The sequence below is a fragment of the Taudactylus pleione genome, unplaced genomic scaffold (genome assembly GCF_031769625.1).
Source record: "Taudactylus pleione unplaced genomic scaffold, aTauple2 ptg000067l, whole genome shotgun sequence".
Classification (NCBI taxonomy): Eukaryota; Metazoa; Chordata; class Amphibia; order Anura; family Myobatrachidae; genus Taudactylus; species Taudactylus pleione.
In genome coordinates, this window is record NW_028284469.1 from 600,969 (window position 1) to 622,297 (window position 21,329).

A 21,329-nucleotide genomic window follows, 5' to 3' on the forward strand; every position below is an offset into this window, starting at 1 on the left:
GCGGGCCGGGGGGGTGGCAGCCCAAACGGGGGTGTTCCCATGGGAACGCCTACTGTTTGGGGGCGGCCCCACTGACACCATTAGTGATGTCAGTGGAGAGCTTTCAGCTTAGACAGAGCCGAAAGCTCTTCGGGGCTTACGACAAGGGAGTCCCTACCCTAGGGTCTCGTCGTATGCCCCGATGGTCAAGACCATCGCGACCATCAGCTTAGGCGGTCGTAAGGCTGTGGGTGTTAACCCACAGCCTTACCACCGCAAAGGAGGACATCTTGAAAATTCAAGACGTCCTCCCCTCATTCAGACCAACCGCACGCTCTGTGCGACCGGCTCTGAATGAGGTCCTATATCTCAAATATACTTTGATAAATGGGCCCCTAAGTGACCGGAGCTATGCAGTTACCAGGCGCGGTAAGCCCCGAAGGTGCCTCCTGGCCGCTCGCATAGCTGTGGGTGACCACCCACAGCTATAGGGAGCAGCCAGGAAGATGGTCGCGATGGTCTTGTGGTAGGGTCTCATGGCCGCAAGCCCCAGAGAGATTTCGGCTCTAACAGAGCCGGAATCTCTCCCACTGACATCACTCGTGATGTCAGTGGGGCCGCCCCCAAACGGAGGCGTTCACATGCGAACACCTCCGTTTGGGCAGCCACTCCCCCGGCCCGCCCACCAAAGGGGGCTTGCTGTCACTCAACATCGACAGCACGCCCCCTTTGTTGCGAGACCCGGAGCGACGGAGTGCCCGTCGCTATCTGGGTCTCGCACATGCGCATGACGGAGCCGGCTCCATCGTGCGCATGCGCTCTGGGCAACCATCGACCCAGTTGCGAGCGCAGAGCGCTCGCGACCGGGTCTGAATCAGGCCCTCTGTTCGCAGTCTTCTAAATGAATAGTTCTGGGCTCTGAACCCGTGAGCTAAAAGTGCGTGGGAAGTCCCATGGCTTATCGAATTGCCTCCTGTATGTTTATTATACTTGTGTCTGCTCATTTATGGAGAATATGCGAAATCACGCAAATTACGCCCCACAAACCAAGTGCGCGGTCAGTCCTGTATGTTTTGCCATAGATTCTGAGGTCACTGCAATGTTCAGGGCTCGCTCTGATCAATGTTTTATTTCTCATTACCATATAATATTAATAACAGTAATGGATGAATTTATATTGACAATCGTCCAAGTATAGAAAATTGTCTGCGGTGCTCTTATTTCATATTTACTTAATGGCAAATGTCCTGCAACAAAACCTCATAAAATCATGGTATTGTAGCAAATGGAAACTCAGTTTAATAACAAATATGATTGATGTCTCATTGCTGCTTAGTATTGTACTGAGATAGTGACTCCTGGATGATCCCTGGGAGACCTCGGGGTAGTTATTTCACTCTGGACGTTTGCCAAATTCCAAGCCTTATCTGTAGTGCTAAGCGCACCAGGATTATTACAGCTACAGCAATAGACTATGGCTTCAGCATTCCTATCACTCAGACATGAATGAGCCTATAAGGGCAGATGGCAAATTGCTGATAAATGATTTCCCTTTTTCACCCCTTGTAGTTGTACAGTAATTATATCCCAGCCCATGAGCCAAACTTTGTACGCATGAGCTGCGCATGTATAAAGTGCCGACCCACCCATGTCATCATCTGTGCCCCCAAAACTACCCCATGCATACTGTACCTAATGCCATATTTGCAAAGTCGCTAGTTTCCAGGCAAAGCCCAGGGCTCCTCACAATGTTACATGGGGAAAGTTTTTCCTCAACAATATCCGTGTGATGAGAAGACAGATTTCTCCCATGTGCCCTGTAATTCTGGCTCGTTATATTATAACCATCCACGTTACTCAGGCTCACCCCAGTTTAAAGACGAGCATTTATTTTCAGCTTTCAGAAATCTAGAATGAGAGATCATGGAAGACATGCAATGTTCTAAGCTCACATAAACCCGGCTGAGATATACTGTAGCACATGGTTGGATGTAAGAAGTAGATGCTGACACTCTGTACAATTTTACTAGATTATTTTAAATACCAGGTAAGTTAAAACCGGAGGACTGTGCATAGTCTGTGATTGGTGCTCACTAGATAGCATTATGTCTACCATGGTACTTGCAGAAACTGTGGGCTTGGATCGCAATTGCTAATACACACGCCATCGGCCGATTGTTGCGTACTGTGCATGCGTCGCAGAGTGTGAGCCGGCCACTGTGATCGAAACTGCGATTGCAGCGACTACGCAGACAAAATGCAGAGTGATTGCCAGGATGTACAGTTTATGGGTGGTATTGAGGGGGTGGTGGGTGAAACGCAGGTGTGCCAGTGCGCAGGACCCATTCTGCGAATGTGCAGAATGGATCCCGCATAGTCACACGCAAACCCTTGAATGCCTCTGCCTGATGGACGGGCAGAGGCATTTAAGGGGCAGGGTGGGGTCGGCCGCCGTGCCAGTGGCTAGCCCAGGATCTGGATCCGGGAGTGGCTATTCCATCGACTACTGATGGTCGCGATACCTACGTCGCAGTGCTGGGATTACAAATGCAACAGGGGGTGTCATACAGGGGGTGTCATTCATGGGGTGTCATACAGGGGGTGTCATACACCTCCTGCTGCATTTGCATTATTGAAAGGATCGCAGTTGCAAAGCTGTATGAGTGTATCTTTGCAATTGCGATTCTTGCTGAATCAGGTCCTATGATACAGGAACGTGAGGTCATTTTGAGCAGCGCTGTCACTGTACAGTAAGGAAAATAAAGAATTCCTGACTATTAAGAGTTAATGGCTTTGAAATGTGAGCTACAACTCTACAGCTTCTTTTGCTCCCCGCTAGGACACTGATTGGACACATGTGGGGGGGAAAATTCTCCCCTGAAACCTAGATTTTATGTCAATGTCTTGGAACAAAGTCAGAAGACATAAATTATAACGCAGATGGAGTTATCCACCAACTCTGTATTAAGGGGGGGAAAGCCCACAAGAATATATATAGGCTTACCATAATATCGCTTTAATCTGGGACACATGTGAAGTACACAGGCTCTGTGGCTGGCTAATTTCAGGCCTGGAATTCCCCTGCTTTTAGTTAGAGATGTGCGCTTCCTTCTCCAGAAATCCCAATCCACCCGAATTTCCTGAATCCGGACAGATCCAAGTAGCAGTTCTAATCTCCTGAGGAGATCCGGATAAATCCGAATCGCATTTCTGATCAAAATTTTGATTTTAAATCCAAAATATCAGATTTTGGATTGCAAAAATTACATGATTTTAGCTGTTTTTAAAAACTTTTTATAATTTTTTTTAAAATTCAGATTCAAAACCAAAACACGAAATAAATCTAGATCTAAAGGCAAAACACTGGGGTCAGCTCTCATCTCTAGTTTTAATCAGCCACAGAACCTTTGTAAATATATATAAATAAATAGACCTTTATCCTGCGCTAATATTGAAAATTGTCCTTGTTTGTGGTAGTCGTATAGTAACTTCAATAGATTATTAATAATGTTTCAATAAGTATTATCTGTACATTTCTGTAACTTGAATTGATTACTTACCTGCATAGCTTTTCCACTGTAGGCGCCATCTTTTTACAGCTTCGATCCTTCTTGCATAATGTCTATTTGCGAGCTTGGTGGGACTTTAATTCCTGTAAGTATCGCCTTGCACCCAAGAAACAAGGCGACAGGCAATCACTGGATAATATACCAAATATTTCATGTAATTCTTAGAACAATCTTATATGCTCTTACGTAAAATGCTTTAGTACAATACTGAACATGTGCAATTGCCCGAGATGTTATACGCCAACAGGGAACCAATTTTATGCACTGTGTGCAGAAATCTGTCACCTGTATCACCCAACGCGTTTCATCATATCAGTGACTTCTTCAGGGGTTAACAAGGAGTGCCTAAGTGATACAACTTACAGTCGTACAGAGTACCATTATTAAACTCACGTCATAAAAAAATAACCTGCAATGATGACACAATCTTATTTGTTTGATAACATAATGGAATGCTACTTTAAGAAGATCTTAAGACTATAACTTATACTTCAAGATATAAAAGATATCTAGGGAAAACAATATGGTACTGTATTTCACTAATTGGGCAGAATTCAATTCCTTCCAGCCCCTATCGCGCCCGACGGAGCTATTCTATTCTTGCTCCTGTCGGGCGTGATCAGCTGCCAAGCGCTACATTTCAGCTCGCAGCCCCTGGGGGATGAGAGCTGAAATGTGAGAAAAGTGACATGTTTGGGCACCCAAACATCACTTTTCGCGTTCGCGCCCAGCACTTTGGTCGGGTTTAGCTGCTTTACGCGGCTAAACTTGACCTCTATGGGCGCGATCAGCGTGAAAAGCAGGCACAATTGAATAGCGGCCCGCGATCTCCTGTCACTTTAGACGGGAGATGCTGGCCGCGAAATCAATTGAATTCCGCCCATTGAGGGATAAGTCATCTATTGACACTGGCCCTTTAAGATAGCAAATTTATTTGGAGAGTCAGCCACAAAAAAATCCTCTTACACTCCTTATGCTGGTCATACACTACACAATTATCTGTCAGATATCTGTCCAATCTGGCTGGTTGGAATGAAAACCTGGTAATGTATGGGAGCCAATGACAATCGATCATATGGTTTTAAACACTGAAAAACAGAGAAAATTGATTGTTCAAATTGGTTAAATTTGTTTTATTTAACCAATTTGGCTGAACGTCCATTTTTGTCTGTTTGCCAGTGTTTGTGAACAAATGGACGACTGTCATTGACTCCCATGCATTACCAGGTTTTCATTCCAACCAGCCAGATTGGACAGATATCTGACAGATAATTGTATAGCATTACTAATTACAATGAACATACAATAACCTTTCCTTTTCTTTCTTCGCCTTCTATTATTTATCTAAATTCACTTATATTTATGACCGTGATCATTTTCATTATTAGATATAAAATATCCAAACAATCCTTTTAAAATAATAACACCCTAATGTTGTCGTCCAAGGATACAATTACTACTATTAGGTACAGATATGCCCAGATATATCCTTGCCGCGTATAAACCGAGACACGAGGTCCGCGAGCGGATTCGTGCACTGCGCACGCAATCGCGCCTCCATAGGAATGCATGGTGCGATCACAGTCTGCGCCATAGCGTACCGTAGCGTAAGCAGGCACAGGGGAATCGCACGGCGCAATGCGTGCACACGTTTGTGGCGCAATCAGCCGCAATGTAACTGGGCGCATCTCCGTCCGGTCAACTTGGCTACAGTCAGTATGTCAGCATGGTCAGTAGGTACTAACCGATATGTCAGCATGCATTTAGGACGACAGGTTTTAAATGCTGACACGTTCAACCAGGACGTTAACGACTTGCTGGGCACTAACTCGTGAGATGCGACTGCAGCCAGGAGTGCGTCACCTGACCAGATCGCATCTCATGGGTTAGAGCTGTCATTCCAGATCGCCCTCGTGCGAACGGAACTCCTGAAAAATTGCGCTAAAAATAAAAGGGTGAGGAGGGGAACGTAGTGCCCCACCGCGCACAAAGATACCCCCTGCCCCACGCTCCGCTCTGCAATAAGGTAATGAAGGTTAACAGTTAATGGGGAGGATCATCTTCGGTCCTGCGGGGAAGAGAGGGATGAGTCATGTCCTGGGAAACAGAAGAGTGCAAGACACCCACTAGGTATGTTTTTTGTTAAATTACATTTTTTTATTTATTTTTAAAAACAATTGTCAGTTAAGTGCTTAATAAATGGATTAAACTACCATGTGTATAATAATAAACTCCTTCTATAATGTGACTGAAAATATGGTGCAGACTATTGTAATGTGTAAAATTTCTAGTTGTACTATCAACATACAAATAATATTGATTTATATATTTATAGATCTAAAAAACACTTAAAAATAATAGTGACTTTCCATAAAATAAATACACTGATAGCATCTTTATTGTAATAATTATATTATAAACCCAGCAATCATATTGATTTAATGTTACTTGCAAAAATATATTGCACTCACTCATACTATATGTATGTATGTGTATGTATATATATATATATTTATATATATATATATATATATATATATACTGTATATATTCCTCCTGACGTGATGCTGCTCTGCAGCTCCATTTCCCTCATCTGCTCCAACAATAACTATAGAAAGGGGACGTTGACCAGACTTCATATATATATATACTGTATATATATAATGTGTGTGTATGTATGTATATATATATATATATATATACGCCCATACATATATATACACGCACATACAGTATATATACATATATACATACATGCGCACACACATATATATAATTACGTAAACATATATCCATACATACATAAATACTGTAGTATGTTTCCAAGCTAGTGGCTCTATACTGCCACCTTGTGGCTATCAGTTGGGCTGCAGGTAAATTCAGTAAGCTCACTATCTCCTCAGGTAACAAAAAGTAGGCAATAAAACAAGCATTAGTTATGACAATACATTAAGACAAATAACATTATAAGCTGAAACATATTTACTTTATACTTAGTAAGTATAGAAGTTTGTAAAAACTTTACTTCCGTAACGTTCACATGTTCACATTCACACTTTCCGTATCGCTCATGAATGTACACTTGTGGCACAATATCTATTTTCTTCTTTAGGATCAGACAAAAATAGAAAAAAAAAACATTATTTTTATCTGTTGGTGGAAACTAGCAGTGTGCACATTGTATACATCATTATATATATATATATATATATATATATATTGTTTATTTCTTTGGATCCAGCTGAGCTGCATTAATGTAATCACCATTAGGGACTACTGATCTCCACGGAAAGCGCACCCGGATTTCATATGACATGCATAGTGACTGTTGGGTCGAGCCTGAATGGTAGAAGGGTTGAAAATAATGTTTTGTAAGGTTAATTCTGTTATGTGAGAGCATTGTAACCATTGATATTGATGTGCATGGCAGCAATGGAAGAAGAAGGAAAAATTCAGCCTGGAAAAGGCTTTGATTTGATTATATTATTATTATTATTATTATAATTTATTTATATGGTGCCACAAGTGTTCTGCAACGCCTTACACAGTACATAAACAGGTGACTGGTGACTTACAGTACAATAGAATACAATGCAGGACAAATCACGTAGATAATATACATTGCTACATTAGTGACCATAACACCCACATAAGCAGCAGAGCATAAACAACCAAGTGTTAGGTGCCCTAGTGGGGAGTAAAGCTGGGTACACACGTAAAGATTTTGAGTCCAACCATCCAACTAGTTGATTGGTTGGAATGAAAATCTGGTAACGTATGGGAGTAACTGACGATCAGCAATTTGCGCCTAAATGCCAGAAAACAGATGAAAATGACGTCAGACAAGTTTGTTAAATGTTTGATCTAAACAATTTGTTCAAACAACAGTTTTTGTCCACTTTCCGGCATTTGGGAGCAAATTGCTGATTGTCATTTGCTTTTATGCCTTACCAGGTTTTCATTCCAACCAATCAACTAGTTGGCTGGTTGGATGTAAATTGGTCTAGTGTGTGGCCAGATTAAGAAGTAGATGAAAGTAAAATAAGGAGACGCTCAAGAGGGTAGAGGGCCCTGCTCATAAAAGCTTATAGTCTAAAAGTGGAGGGGCAGACAAACAGGCGTGACACAGGTGGGGTAGACAGGGAGGAAGGAGCAGCAAGTTAGGATGGGAGCTGGAAGGCTTTGATGGTGGTTCTTGAGAGCCCGTATGAAGGATTGTAGAGAGGTGGAGAGTCTGATGGGGAGAGGGAGAGAGTTCCAGAGTTGGGGAGCAGCACGGGCAAAGTCTTGGAGGAGGGAGGGCTTAAATGATCAAATTACATATGACAATTATGAAGTATTATTATTGGTTAAAAAAAAACATAGGGGGAGATGTACTAAACCTTGAAGAGAGATAAAGGGGGTGGAGATAAATTACCAACCAATCAGCTCCAAGCTGTCATTTTTCAGATGCAGCCTGTAAAATGACAGTTAGGAGCTGATTGCTTGGTACTTTATCTCCACTTTATCTCTCTCCCAGGTTTGGTACATCTCCCCCACAGAGATCTATTTATTATTGGCCGCATTTTTGCTCCGTTAATAAACATCTGATATCACCACTATTGTCAGCAATAACTGATGAATTAATGGGGCAATTTACCATTACAGTCATGGCGGGGCACCGCTTCCATTAAGAGGCTGAACTGGCAGTGTCTTTGCCCCATTAACAGTTCCCTTCCCGTACTGCGCACGTACAGTCTATTATCGATCCAAAGTCCTGAGGAAGTTCTTGTTTTCGTAGCATTTTTTAGTATTGATGCAATTTACTAAGAGCTGATAATTCTCAATGAGGATTGCGGTCTGCACCAATTTATCCAGCTCCAAAAAGCTTAGGCCTTCAGTGCCTAACAATGATATCCTACTCCATCCTCAGATGGCTTTAGCCACTGTAGTCTGTAGGCTACAGTAACGCTAGAGAGGAATGTTGGGATCTTTCCCTGGCAGCCTGAACTGTGCGCATTCGCGGCCTGATAGCAGTACAGTACAATACATACACAGAACACACACACAGAACACACACAACGCAGTACAGTACAATACACAGAACACACACAGCGCAGTACAGTACAATACACAGAACACACACAGCACAGTACAGTACAATACACAGAACACACACAGCGCAGTACAGTACAATACACAGAACACACACAACGCAGTACAGTACAATACATACACAGAACACACACAATGCAGTACAGTACAATACACAGAACACACACAGCGCAGTACAGTACAATACACAGAGCACACACAGCGCAGTACAGTACAATACATACACAGAACACACACAGCGCAGTACTGTACAATACACAGAGCACACACAGCGCAGTACAGTACAATACATATACAGCACACACAACGCAGTACAGTACAATACATACACAGAACACACATAGCACAGTACAGTACAATACATACACAGAACACACACAATGCAGTACAGTACAATACACAGAACACACACAGCGCAGTACAGTACAATACATACACATAACACAGTACAGTACAATACATACACAGAACTCACACAACGTAGTACAGTACAATACACAGAACACACACAACGCAGTACAAAGACCTCCTTTGCCATTGATACAAGCAAACTGCGAACAACTGTTAATGGGACAATGTTATTACTAAGATAGAAACCTGTGGGACGCACTGCCCCAGCATGACTGCAATGGCAAATTACCCCATTAAGGGGTTTATGTACTAAGCCTTGTAATGAGATAAAGTGGATGGAGATAAAGTACCAACCAATCAGCTCCTGTCATTTTTCAAACTCAGCTTGTAACATGACTGTTAGGAGCTGATTGGTTGGTACTTTGGGGGAGATGTACTAAGCTCTGGAAAGTGATTCCTTTCCATCTATCTATGGGATCGCCAGGGCTGGTGATTCCTTTCCATCTGTCTCAGAGACCACCGAGGCTGGCGATTCCTTTCCGTCTGTCTAAGGGACCACCAGGGCTGGTGTTACCTTTCCATTTGTCTCAGAGATCACCAGGGCTGGCGATTCATTTCTGTCTGTCTAAGGGACTGCCAGGGCTGGTGATTCCTTTCCATTTGTCTCAGTGACCACCAGGGCTGGTGATTTCTTTCCATCCGTCTAAGGGACCGTCAGGGCTGATGATTACTTTCCTTCTGCTCAGGGACCTCCAGGGCTGGTGATTCCTTTCCATCTATCTCAGGAACAGCCAGGGCTGGTGATTCCTTTCCATCTTTCTAAGGGATCGCCAGGGCTGCTGATTCCTTTCCATCTGTCTCAGGAACTGCCGGGGCTGGTGATTCCTTTCCATCTGTCTGAGGAACCGCCGGGGCTGGTGATTCCTTTCCATCTGTCTCAGAAACCGCCGGGGCTGGTGATTCCTTTCCATCTGTCTCAGGAACCGCCGGGGCTGGTGTTTCCTTTCCATCTGTCTCAGGAACCGCCAGGGCTGGTGATTCCTTTCCATCTGTCTCAGGAACTGCCAGAGCTGGTGATTCCTTTCCATCTGTCTCAGGAACTGCCAGGGCTTGTGATTCCTTTCCATCTGTCTCAGGAACCGCCGGGGCTGGTGATTCCTTTCCATCTGTCTCAGGAACCGCCGGGGCTGGTGATTCCTTTCCATCTGTCTCAGGAACCGCCGGGGCTGGTGATTCCTTTCCATCTGTCTCAGGGTCCACCAGGGATAATGATTCCTTTCCATCTGTCAAAGGACCCGCCGGGGCTGGTGATTCCTTTCCATCTGTCCCAGGAACCTCCGGGGCTGGTGATTCCTTTCCAGCGGTCTCAGGAACCGCCGGGGCTGGTGATTCCTTTTCCATCTGTCTCAGGAACTGCCGGGGCTGCTGATTCCTTTTCCATCTGTCTCAGGAACCGCCGGGGCTGCAGATTCCTTTCCATCTGTCTCAGAATCATCAGCAAAGTAGGGCCCACTGGTTTATTTGAACCTTTTACTCCTTGTACCCACCTGATGGCGCCACTGAACGTGTTTGAAGCTAAAGAGCTTGTGACATTTCTATTTGACATTAATAAAAGGCAAAGTCTGCACATTCCTGAGCTGAGCTGCATACATGGAATAACTGCTGTGCTTATACTATAACTATATGTCCATCAACATCTCTTCACCTTCTCTGCAGTGACTGCCATGGCTCTGTAAGCATGCATTGTGTGACTTGGTGGGCTCAGCTCACATTACTGCAGGCTCAGGTAACCCATGTTATTATGGAGAAGCTTTAGCTACAGTACCTGTAATGGAACGGGGAGATAAAACTTTACTATCATTCCTCCACATTACAATCTCATGACCTTATGCTCTGTATCTCTCCAATGACTTCTCATACAGGGGAGATGTATCAAACCTTGGAGAGAGATCACATGGAGATAAAACTCCAACCAATCAGAATTCCAACCAGCTTCTGTAATTTTTTTTAAACACAGCCTGTAACATGGCAGGAGCTGATTGGTTGGTACTTTGGGCCTGATTCAGAGCCGGACACTCTGACCAGAGCGCTCGCTCTGAATCAGGGCCCTCCTCCATGAAAATGGAGCGTCCTCCTGGACGCTCGTATAGCTGTGGGTGACCACCCACAGCTATAGCGAGCGTCCATGATGATGGTCGCCATGGTCAAGACCATCGCGACCATCGGGCTGGCGACGGAGACCCTGCGGTAGGGTCTCGCTGCCGCAAGCCCTGGAGTGATTTTGGCTCTATCAGAGGCAAAATCACTCCCACTGACATCACTAGTGATGTCAGTGGGGCCGGCTTCAGACGGTAGGCGTTCCCATGGGAAAGCCTCCGTCTGGCCGCCACGCCCCTGGCACGCCCACCAAAGGGGGCGTGCTGTCAATCAACATCGACAGCACGCCCCCTTTGGTGCGAGACCCGGAGCGACAGCTTGGCTGTTGCAGTCCAGGTCTCGCGCATGCGCACGACGGAGCTCCCTCCGTCGTGCGCATGCGCAGTGGGGCAACATCGACCCGCTTGCGAGCGTCCTTTGCTCGCGAACGGGTCTGAATGACCCCCTTTATCTCTGTCCAAGTTTTTGATACATCTCCCCAACAGTATCTTTATAATTTAGACAAATTATTTATTACCCCATGTATAGGGATCACATGTATTCATATGACTACAGCTCAGTTTTCTTCTGAATTAATTGTCTGGCCTTGGGAAATGATTCTGCTTCTTTCTGTGTATTATTATCTTATTATCTTCGTAACTAAGTAAATACTAAAGGTATTTATGGGGCATATTTATTATGAGCAACATTTTAACCCTAAAAACTAGGAAATGATCATTTGGGCGAAATGTACTAAAAAGGTCTTGCAGGGATATGGGTTCCACAAGAAGTCGTCCCTGCAAAGGGTTTGGGTACAGGATCCGGGACGATCGGATGCCGGCGGTCAGAATACCGATAGTGGCATCCCGTCGCCTGAATGCATGCAGCCTAATCCTAACCCCTAACCCTCCCCCTAACCCATCTTTCCCGCAGCCTAAAGCTGGGTTCACACCTATACAATCATCGGGCCGTTCATCCAATATCGAGAGAACGGCCGTCTGATGGTATAGGTGTGTACGCTGTCCCGATGCAGGAGCGTTAGCCGGTAAATGGCTTTTAACGCTGCTGTAACGTTCGGGATCGGGAGGTCGCATCTTCCGAATGTACTGTTTAATATTTATCGGTTCGACCTCCCGATCCCATAGAAGCCCGTACACACTGGACCTCATTCAGACCCGCTCGCAAGCGCTATGCGCTAGCAAGCTGGTCGATGGTGGGGCACTGCGCACGCCACGCACGTGGCTCGCTACAAACGGAGCGGCTGTTGATGTTGATCGACAGCTCGCCCCGTTTTGTAGGAGGGGAGGGGGGGTGGCTGGTTAAATGGAGGCGTTCCCGAAGGAACGCCTGCTATTTGTGAGCGGCCCTACTGACATCATGCGTGAGGTCAGTAGTGAACTTCCTGCTCTATTAGAGCAGGAAGCTCACTGGGGTTGCGGCAGACGAGACCCTACCACAATGGGGTCTACCCTACCACAATCGGGACCATCACCTGGCCGCTCGCAAAAACTGTGGGTGGTCACCCACAGCTTAGCGAGCGGCCAGGAGGTTGGTTTAAAAAAAAAAAGCGGCCGCCCTGATTCAGAGCGAGCGCTCGCTCTTTTTGCGAGCGCCTCTGAATGATGTCCACTGTGCTATGTCTGCACAGCGTGTATGCGGCTGACGGGGGTTACATTGGGGACAGTTTTACCCGATCAGCCTGCAATTAAAAAAGTGTTTACCCAGCTTAACTGTAACCCACCCCTCTTGCAGACTTACCTTAAGCCTCTCCCCCACAGCCTAACCCTAACCCTCCCGCAGCGTAACCCTAACCTTCGCCCCCGCAGCCTAACCGTGACCCTTCCCCTAGTGCCTAACCCTAACAACTAACCCTAAACCTAACTCTCCTCCATTGGCCGTAGGATGTACAGTTATTGCTACCACTGTCCCTGTGAGTTACAGTTACTGTAGTACATAGATAGGGACATTTTCTAAATGTAAAAAGTTGATCACAATACGGAGCATTAATAATCGTGACATTGCTGCAATTATTAATACATAATAAACATATCAGCAGCCTTCCCCTCCCGAACACGGTGGGAAACATTTTTTATTGTTTAGAAACAGCTGTTCAGTACACAGTCATCCTGCTATTACTATAGGTGGGTGTGTCCTAGACATCTTTGGCAAATCAGACACTGTCCTTACCCGTCATCATCATCAGCGCGCAATTCGCACCAGTGGTGGAGCACCCGCAAGTCCTGTCCTGCCAAACAGGCGCATTTGCGTATTTCAGGTGGCCGTCTTCGACACTCACCATTAGTTGGACACAAAGACCCCAGTCCTGGCTTCCTTTTTGCATGTGAGTGTAAAACGCAGCAAGTTGCCAGGGTCTGGGACGCACACTGCGAAAAAAGGCGCGCATGGGTAATAAATCACTTGGAATAAGTTTTTTTTTGGGGGGGGAGCAACTTACGTTGACATCCATCCCTGAATGAGGTACTGGATAAAATCCCTATACATACATTTATACACAATAGCGGCGGAGAGGTTACAAGCGTCCATGTGCAATCTGATAGCGGTGTGGATGGAAATAACCCATTTCAGCTGGTAACGGTCACATGATGCCAGACATCTGGAGGGCTCAGTAATGCAGTAAGTCACACACGGAACGCCGGCCACAGCTGTAAAGTGCGTTTTCTCACAAGGTTTTCTTGAGGCCGTTGACTCTGGGGACCAGATGTTCCTATGACACGGATTACTTCCCCAGGAAGCGCTCATTTACGCCAAATGCTCAAACAAAAGCGATTAACATTATAATGTTTGCACTACTATTGCTATTTACTGTATTTATTATTATTATTAGCATATTTCATTGTATTTATATTCTTGCATAAAGTTATGGAATAACAATGACTAAGCTCAATGTTACTAAAGGGGGAATGTGTAACTGTGCAAAGAGCAGCAATACCAGATTTGGAAGTCTGTCCCTATAAATGGCATAATGAGCCTCATGTTCCCCAGTAAGGGCTGGAAGTACAGTAAGCAGGAAAATATTGTGATGATACAAACATTTTGTAGAAAGCAAAAAGTAACCAATGGAATGGGGTATTGGTGTATGACATAATGGGGTATTGGTGTATGATGTCATAGCATATGATGCAATAGGGTATTGGTGTATAATATAATGTGGTATGATGTAATGGGTTATTGGGGTATGATGTCATGCAAAGGAGGGGACACTTGGTTGTGATTTCCTTAGAGATTGATTACTGAGGATATACAGTCATACAGTCATTCTGCATTCTCCTGGTCTTAACCCTTTTCTACCATGCTGTGGGAAATTCAGTACAGATTGCCAGGTCCCGGGAGTGCAGGGAAGGCATAACCATGGCCCCCCTGTGATGCTATGATCGTGCCCTCTAATGTGGTGCGCACCATAGTAATGTATACAGTGAGGGGGCATAGCCACACCCGCTTCGGGCAAACCAGGCTCCCTCAGCACTCAAGCCCAGCCTGTCTCTCATCGATTCTGACTCTGTATGCTCGGCCCTCACTGGGTACAGCCTTATTGAGTACTGAATGCCTTCCCCTTCCTGTAAATCACCTCCACTTGCCTGTCAAGATACTGTGGAGTACCCAACCCTCACCCTTGTCCACATATTGCCTAGATTATGGCTGCTTTATTACTGTACAAGGGCGTAAGTTCATAGCAGAAGGCCGGAGGCAAGATAATTGTTGGTGCTTCTTCTCCAATCGCATTCACTACCAACACCCCAGTCCCAGCAGCACTTACACACACTCCTCCTAAACCACATTCATTACCAACACCCCAGCAGCACCTAGTCACATGCTCTCTTCCCCCTGCATTCACTGCCAACACCCCAGCAGCACCCTGAAACACAGTCTCTCCTCCCTGCTTTCACTGCCAGACCCCAGCAGCACCTAGTCACACACTCTCCTTCCCCTGCATTCACTTCCAACACCCCAGAAGGACCCAGTCACACAGTCTTCTCCCAATGTATTCACTTTCCAACACCCCAGCAGCGCCCAGACACACACTCTCTTCCCCCTGCATTCACTACCAACACCCCAGTCCCAGCAGCACTTACACACTCCCCCCCTAAACCACATTACCAACACCCCAGCAGCACCTAGTCACATGCTCCCCTCCCACTGCATTCGGTTCCAACACCCCAGCAGCACCCAGTCACACACTCTCCTACCCCTGCATGCATTTCCAACACCCCGGCAGCACCCAGTCACACAGTCTCCTCCAAATGTATTCACTTTCCAACACCCCAGCAGCACCCAGACACATACTCTTTTCCCCCTGCATTCACTGACAACACCCCAGCAGCACCCAGAAACACAGACTCTCCTCTTCCTGAATTCACTGCCAACTCCTCAGCAGCACTCACAAACACAACCTCTCCCACCTGCTTTCACTGCCAACACTCCAGCAGCACCCAGACACAGACTCTCCTCCCCTGCATTCACTGCCAACACCTCAGCAGCTCCCAGAAACACAGCCTCTCCCCCTGCTTTCCCTGCCAACACCCCTGCAGCACCCACACACTCTCCCTGCCAACACCCCAGTAGTACCTGGCACACACTCCTCCCCTAATTAACTACCAACACCCCTGCACACAAACACTCCCTGTTGCTGATCAGGGTCTTCAATTCATACTGTACTATTTGCTGCTCCCACAGCAACAGCAGAAGCAGCAAGTCACCCATGTGTGAGGGGAAGAACCGACAAAGGAGAGAGGGGCCATGCACTGCAGCCTCTCCCCTGCCTCATTTATCTACACTGGAACGGTTTCCTTGCTGGAGATCTGTCCCTAGAGACCAGACTCCAGGGTGGGGTTCCTGGGAGAGGGAGGACCGCGGCACCCTGTATATTTCTTCTCTGGGACACATAAAGCAGAACCTGGAACAATGGAGGAGGTCAGGGCTGGCACCCGGAGGCGACCACCTTCCATTGTCTCCTGTGTTTATGCCCCTGGTACACTGTATTGTTCCACAGATATGTCAACTTACAGTTACTGTATCATTCATGTGTCAGTTTCTCTGTTAATGCATTTTCCCTGTACTGTGCGGCAGAAACTACGTGGCACCTTAAAAATAAAAGATAATAATAATAATAATAATAATAACCACCTGTCTCTTAATGTCTTGCAGAAGATACAGGGGACATTGCCTGCAAACAAGGAGATAACACCTACATGAACCAAGATGTTTGGAAGCCATCCCTGTGCCAGCTCTGTGTCTGTGATAACGGCGCCATTCTCTGTGATGAAATCGAGTGCCCTGTCCTAACCTGTGAGAACCCTGTGAATGTGCCGGGGGAATGTTGCCCGGAGTGCCGAGACTCATCCGGAGGTCGCCCAAATAACCCAGGTGAGAAGTCTTCCCCCTGGTCCCATCTGGAGGTATTTTATGACGGGCGGATTAAGGGCCTGATTCGATGGTCGGGCAGTGCGCACGCGCGGCGTGCACGAGCCCCGGAGCGAGTGAGAACTTCACTCGCTCAGGGCTCGCAGCAAAACGGGGCGGCTGCCGATGCTGACTGACAGCACGCCCCGTTTTGCAGGCGGGTCGGGGGGGTGGCTGCACAAACAGAGGGCCTGATTCAGAGCCGCTCGTAAGCGGGCGCTCGTTTGCTCTGAGCTATGTTTGCCCAACTGCGCATGCATACGGATCGTTATACGCATGCGCGAACCAGTCATTGCGGTCGAAATTCATGTGCTCGCAAAATAGCGAATGCCTGATAATTTGAGTGACAGGAGTAGGCGTATGTGGGTGGTAACGGGGGAAGGTGCTTGAAAACGGGGAGTGGAGATCCGAACGCAGGCGTGCTTAAAGGTCAAAACGGGCGTTTTATGGGTGTGCATAATTAAAACAGCAGCGTCATTGACCACGTCACTGGGTTATTTTATAGCCAGAACTGCTCGCAAAATTGTGGTAGCAAAAACCAACCACAAGAATAGCGAGCAGTTCATACCCTGGTCGATGTACTCGATTAATCTAATAAATAGCGGACATGACGTAGGATGCGAGCGGCCAGGGGGCGTATTTTTTCAAAAAACGACCGCAAGTTTTGTTCGCTCGTTCAGACCTAGAGGCGTAAACAGACCGCAAAGAGCGAACGGTTGATTTGAATAGCCACCCCTATTTTCTGGACGAGCGAGCGCTAATTACGTCCGGCTCTGAATCAGGCCCAGAGGCGGGCCCTACTGACATCATTCGTGATGTCAGTAGTGAGCTTCCTGCTCTATTAGAGCAGGAAGTTCACTGGGTTTGCGGTGGATGAGACCCCACCACAAAGGTCTCGTCGCAAGCCCGATGGTCGCAATAATCGTGATCATCGCCAGGCCGCCCGCACAAGCTGTGGGTGGTCACCCACAGCTTAGCGAGCGGCCAGGAGGCGGATTTTTTATTTTTAAAATCTCCCCTGATTCAGAGCGAGCACTCGCTAATAATGTTTTAGCATATTGGACTGGGAAAAATACATTACATAATAATAATAATAATTAAGGTTCTGTTCTTTACTCATCTCATGCAACTAGTGTAGTGTATTAATTGCTTTGTTATCTGTTATTTATTTAGATGCAGCATATTTCATTGCTTTGTACAATCAAATACCAGATTATTACAGATAATTACAAATGATTATACTAATTATGTGATTTTCCTTTGCACTTGCAGGTAGAGGGATAAAGGTGAGTGACAACACAATTACAATCTATGTAAACTTCATATATAACTTTACCTTTCATCCACAATTTGCTCCACTTTTATGTCACTTAATGCAGAGTTCCTGAAATTAGTTTTATACGTTATTATTGTTATTGAGTTTTATTAAAATATAGTACTAGTAAAGGGACCTGGGTCACCTCAGTCTGTACCGTCCCCCTCTCCCTCCCCTCAGCTCTGACTGCTGCTCATCCTGTCCCCCTCCCGCTCCGCCTTCCTCCCAAGCTCCAATCCTCAAAGTACGACAAGTGCATAGGCAAACGCAGAATGGGTTTCCAGTTGCCCAGAAACCCCCCTAAATGACCAGAAATTCAAATAGGTGAGCCACTCCAACTGCCAGTGAGTCCTCGCTGGCGATGTTTGGCAGCGTTTGGTGGTGGCAGTTGGTGTGGCTCCCCTATTTGAATTTCAGACTATACTGCAGCCGCACCTCTAGACTTGCCACTGATCGGTATAAACTTGCCACTGATCGGTAGTATATAATATGGTTTTACTAGAGCTACAGCCACAACATACAGTATATGTAGACAGTAATACAAATTCCCCAACATTTAGTATTTTAGACTCTCGTCTCTACAGCCTATACTGTGTAGACCATCTATAGTGTTAAATATCAATACTGTATTGCATACACTATCTAGCGTATAAGGATACCAATGTGTACTTACCTCAGGGGTCTAGCAGTGTCTGTTACAATATTCTTCCTAATTCTAGGAATGCTTTTATTTATAAGAATTTTTTACAAAAAAATATATTCTATTCCTTAGGGTCAAAAAGGAGAACCTGGAGATGTACCTGCCGTAAGTTCTGCTGTGGTTTTGTTCCTTGTTCACTGTTAGACTAGTTGTACAGAACACATCAACAATTATACAATAATCTTTATAATATCCATAATAATTAAAAAAATTCAAAAATACACAACAAATCTTTTTTTTTTTTTCATTTTGTTGGATTAATATCGAAAACAGAGGTGATACACCCTATTATTAAATGGGCTTTGGCAGCAACCAGTTGTGGGAAAGTCCAAATGACCAGATCACTGATGGAGAGCAGCTCATGTGATTGGTGGGGGGAGCCATGGTCATCGGTCACATGATATCTTCTCAACATCAGATGCCTCCCACTAGCCCTGGGATACCAGGTGTGGAGCTCTCTGATTATTTCATCTGGGACCTCATTGCGGAGACCCCAATAGTAAAATTCTTGTAGTGCCAGCTGACCCTGTGATAGAGGCAGCAGGAGGAAGTATAGACACTGTTGTGTAGAGTAGCACTATGTACATCACTTTGCATTGCACATAATGGAGAGAAATGTTCATATCATGGATAGACCCCATGACATAAGCTGGGAAACCCTTGGTGGGATGTTCCCGGTTGTACTGCTCTTTCCTAGAGACCCAGATTGGGTTCAGTAGATAAAAGCAGAAGTGCCAGCCATTGCCCTCCTCAGGACAGCTTGTCAGCAGTTTATGGGCTAGGCCAGTGCAGGTTCTAGGAAAGTGCAAATATTATCTTTTTTTTAGCACTGTCTGACTGGGGCATGACAGACCCACCAGGGAATGCAATTGTAGGGATCCAAGCTTAAGGGGTGTGTGGCAAGCAACCACAGTGGGACTTGGACAACCATTAGAGAGGACAGGCATAGAATTGGGCCCCTTTATAAAGGAGGGGTGTGTCAAGGCCCCCCACTTTGATTGTCAGGAGGGCTGATTTTTGTGTGGTTTCCATAGAAACAAACCAAGCACCCAAGTTCATCCATGATCCTGCTCCACCCAGTTGCTGAAACCTAGAGGAGGGGATGGGGCCCTTAGACAGTGGGACCCAACAGGGATTTTACCTGTACACCTGTGGGTCAGTCCATCCTTGCTCTTCAGTAACATGGCACCCGTGGTCACTCCGACTCGACACCCCAACAACAAAACCTCCCCCAGGAGTATACAACATCTACATTTGTACTTTAATCATAACATTGTGCAGAGGTAGTATATTCTGGAAATGTAATTTCTTAATGACATTATGTAGAGTTCGTGGGGTTTAATGAAACACAATGAAACAGTACAGCCGGCAGCCTACATGTACCAAAATAATCACAAACCTATCACAAACCAATGACACACATGACATCAGAAAGTAGGGATTATGCAGTAAGAGTGGTGAGTGCTTAATACATAAATGGAGCACATAATAAAAACATTGTATTGTTTCCTTCTAGGTGTCTGGTATCCGAGGACGTCCAGGACCTGCTGTAAGTTTCTTTATGACGTTTTCATATTACAAATCTGTGTCCAACATTTATGGGGGAAACAGTCAGGACAAGACGTTCCTGTAATGTACATTGTTATGGCACGGGCCATCTGGCCTTCATTTTAAGAAACACTTCAGATTTTAAGGCTTATCCCCGGAAATGGTTCTACTGTATATGATTGAGTCACTGGAGTATATTTACTGGCAATGTATAGTAACACATAGGTAGCAATAATTAGATGGCATTACTCGATCTGTATACAGACCACAATGGTAAAATGTATACATACTGTATACATACATATATATATATATATATATATAATATATATATAGATAGATCGCTAGATAGATATGAGATAGATAGATATGGGATAGATAGATATGAGATAGATAGATAGATAGATATGAGATAGATAGATAGATAGATAGATATGAGATAGATAGCTAGATATGAGATAGATAGATAGATAGATAGATAGATAGATAGATAGATATGAGATAGATAGATAGATAGATAGATAGATAGCTATGAGATATATGAGATAGATAGATATTAGATAGATAGTTGATATGAGATAGATAGATAGATATGAGATAGATAGATATGAGATAGATAGATAAATAGATAGATAGATAGATATGAGATATATATGAGATAGATAGATAGATAGATATGAGATAGATAGCTAGATATGAGATAGATAGATAGATAGATAGATATGAGATATATATGAGATAGATAGCTAGATATGAGATAGCTAGATAGATAGCTAGATATGAGATAGATAGCTAGATATGAGATAGATAGATGGATAGATATGAGATAGATAGATAGATAGATATGAGATAGATAGCTAGATATGAGATAGATAGATAGATAGATAGATAGATAGATAGATAGATAGATAGATATGAGATAGATAGATAGATATGAGATAGATAGATATGAGATATATATGAGATAGATAGCTAGATATGAGATAGATAGCTAGATATGAGATAGATAGATAGATAGATAGATAGATATGAGATAGATAGATATGAGATATATATGAGATAGCTAGCTAGATATGAGATAGATAGATAAATAGATAGATAGATAGATATGAGATATATATGAGATAGATAGCTAGATATGAGATAGATAGATAGATAGATAGATAGATAGATAGATAGATATGAGATAGATAGATAGCTATGAGATATATGAGATATA

At 44.8% G+C, this 21,329-nt stretch overlaps 1 protein-coding gene across 1 annotated transcript in view; it reads left to right on the forward strand.

The window, feature by feature from the left end:
* COL5A2 (collagen type V alpha 2 chain) overlaps positions 1–21,329 on the forward strand; it is a 210,555-nt gene that overhangs the window by 101,812 nt on the left and 87,414 nt on the right. The window contains exons 2-5 of the mRNA XM_088466944.1: positions 16,293–16,511; positions 17,820–17,833; positions 18,635–18,667; positions 20,079–20,111. Of these exons, the coding sequence (XP_088323070.1) occupies positions 16,293–16,511; positions 17,820–17,833; positions 18,635–18,667; positions 20,079–20,111 (299 nt within the window). The remainder of the gene's footprint in view (positions 1–16,292; positions 16,512–17,819; positions 17,834–18,634; positions 18,668–20,078; positions 20,112–21,329) is intronic.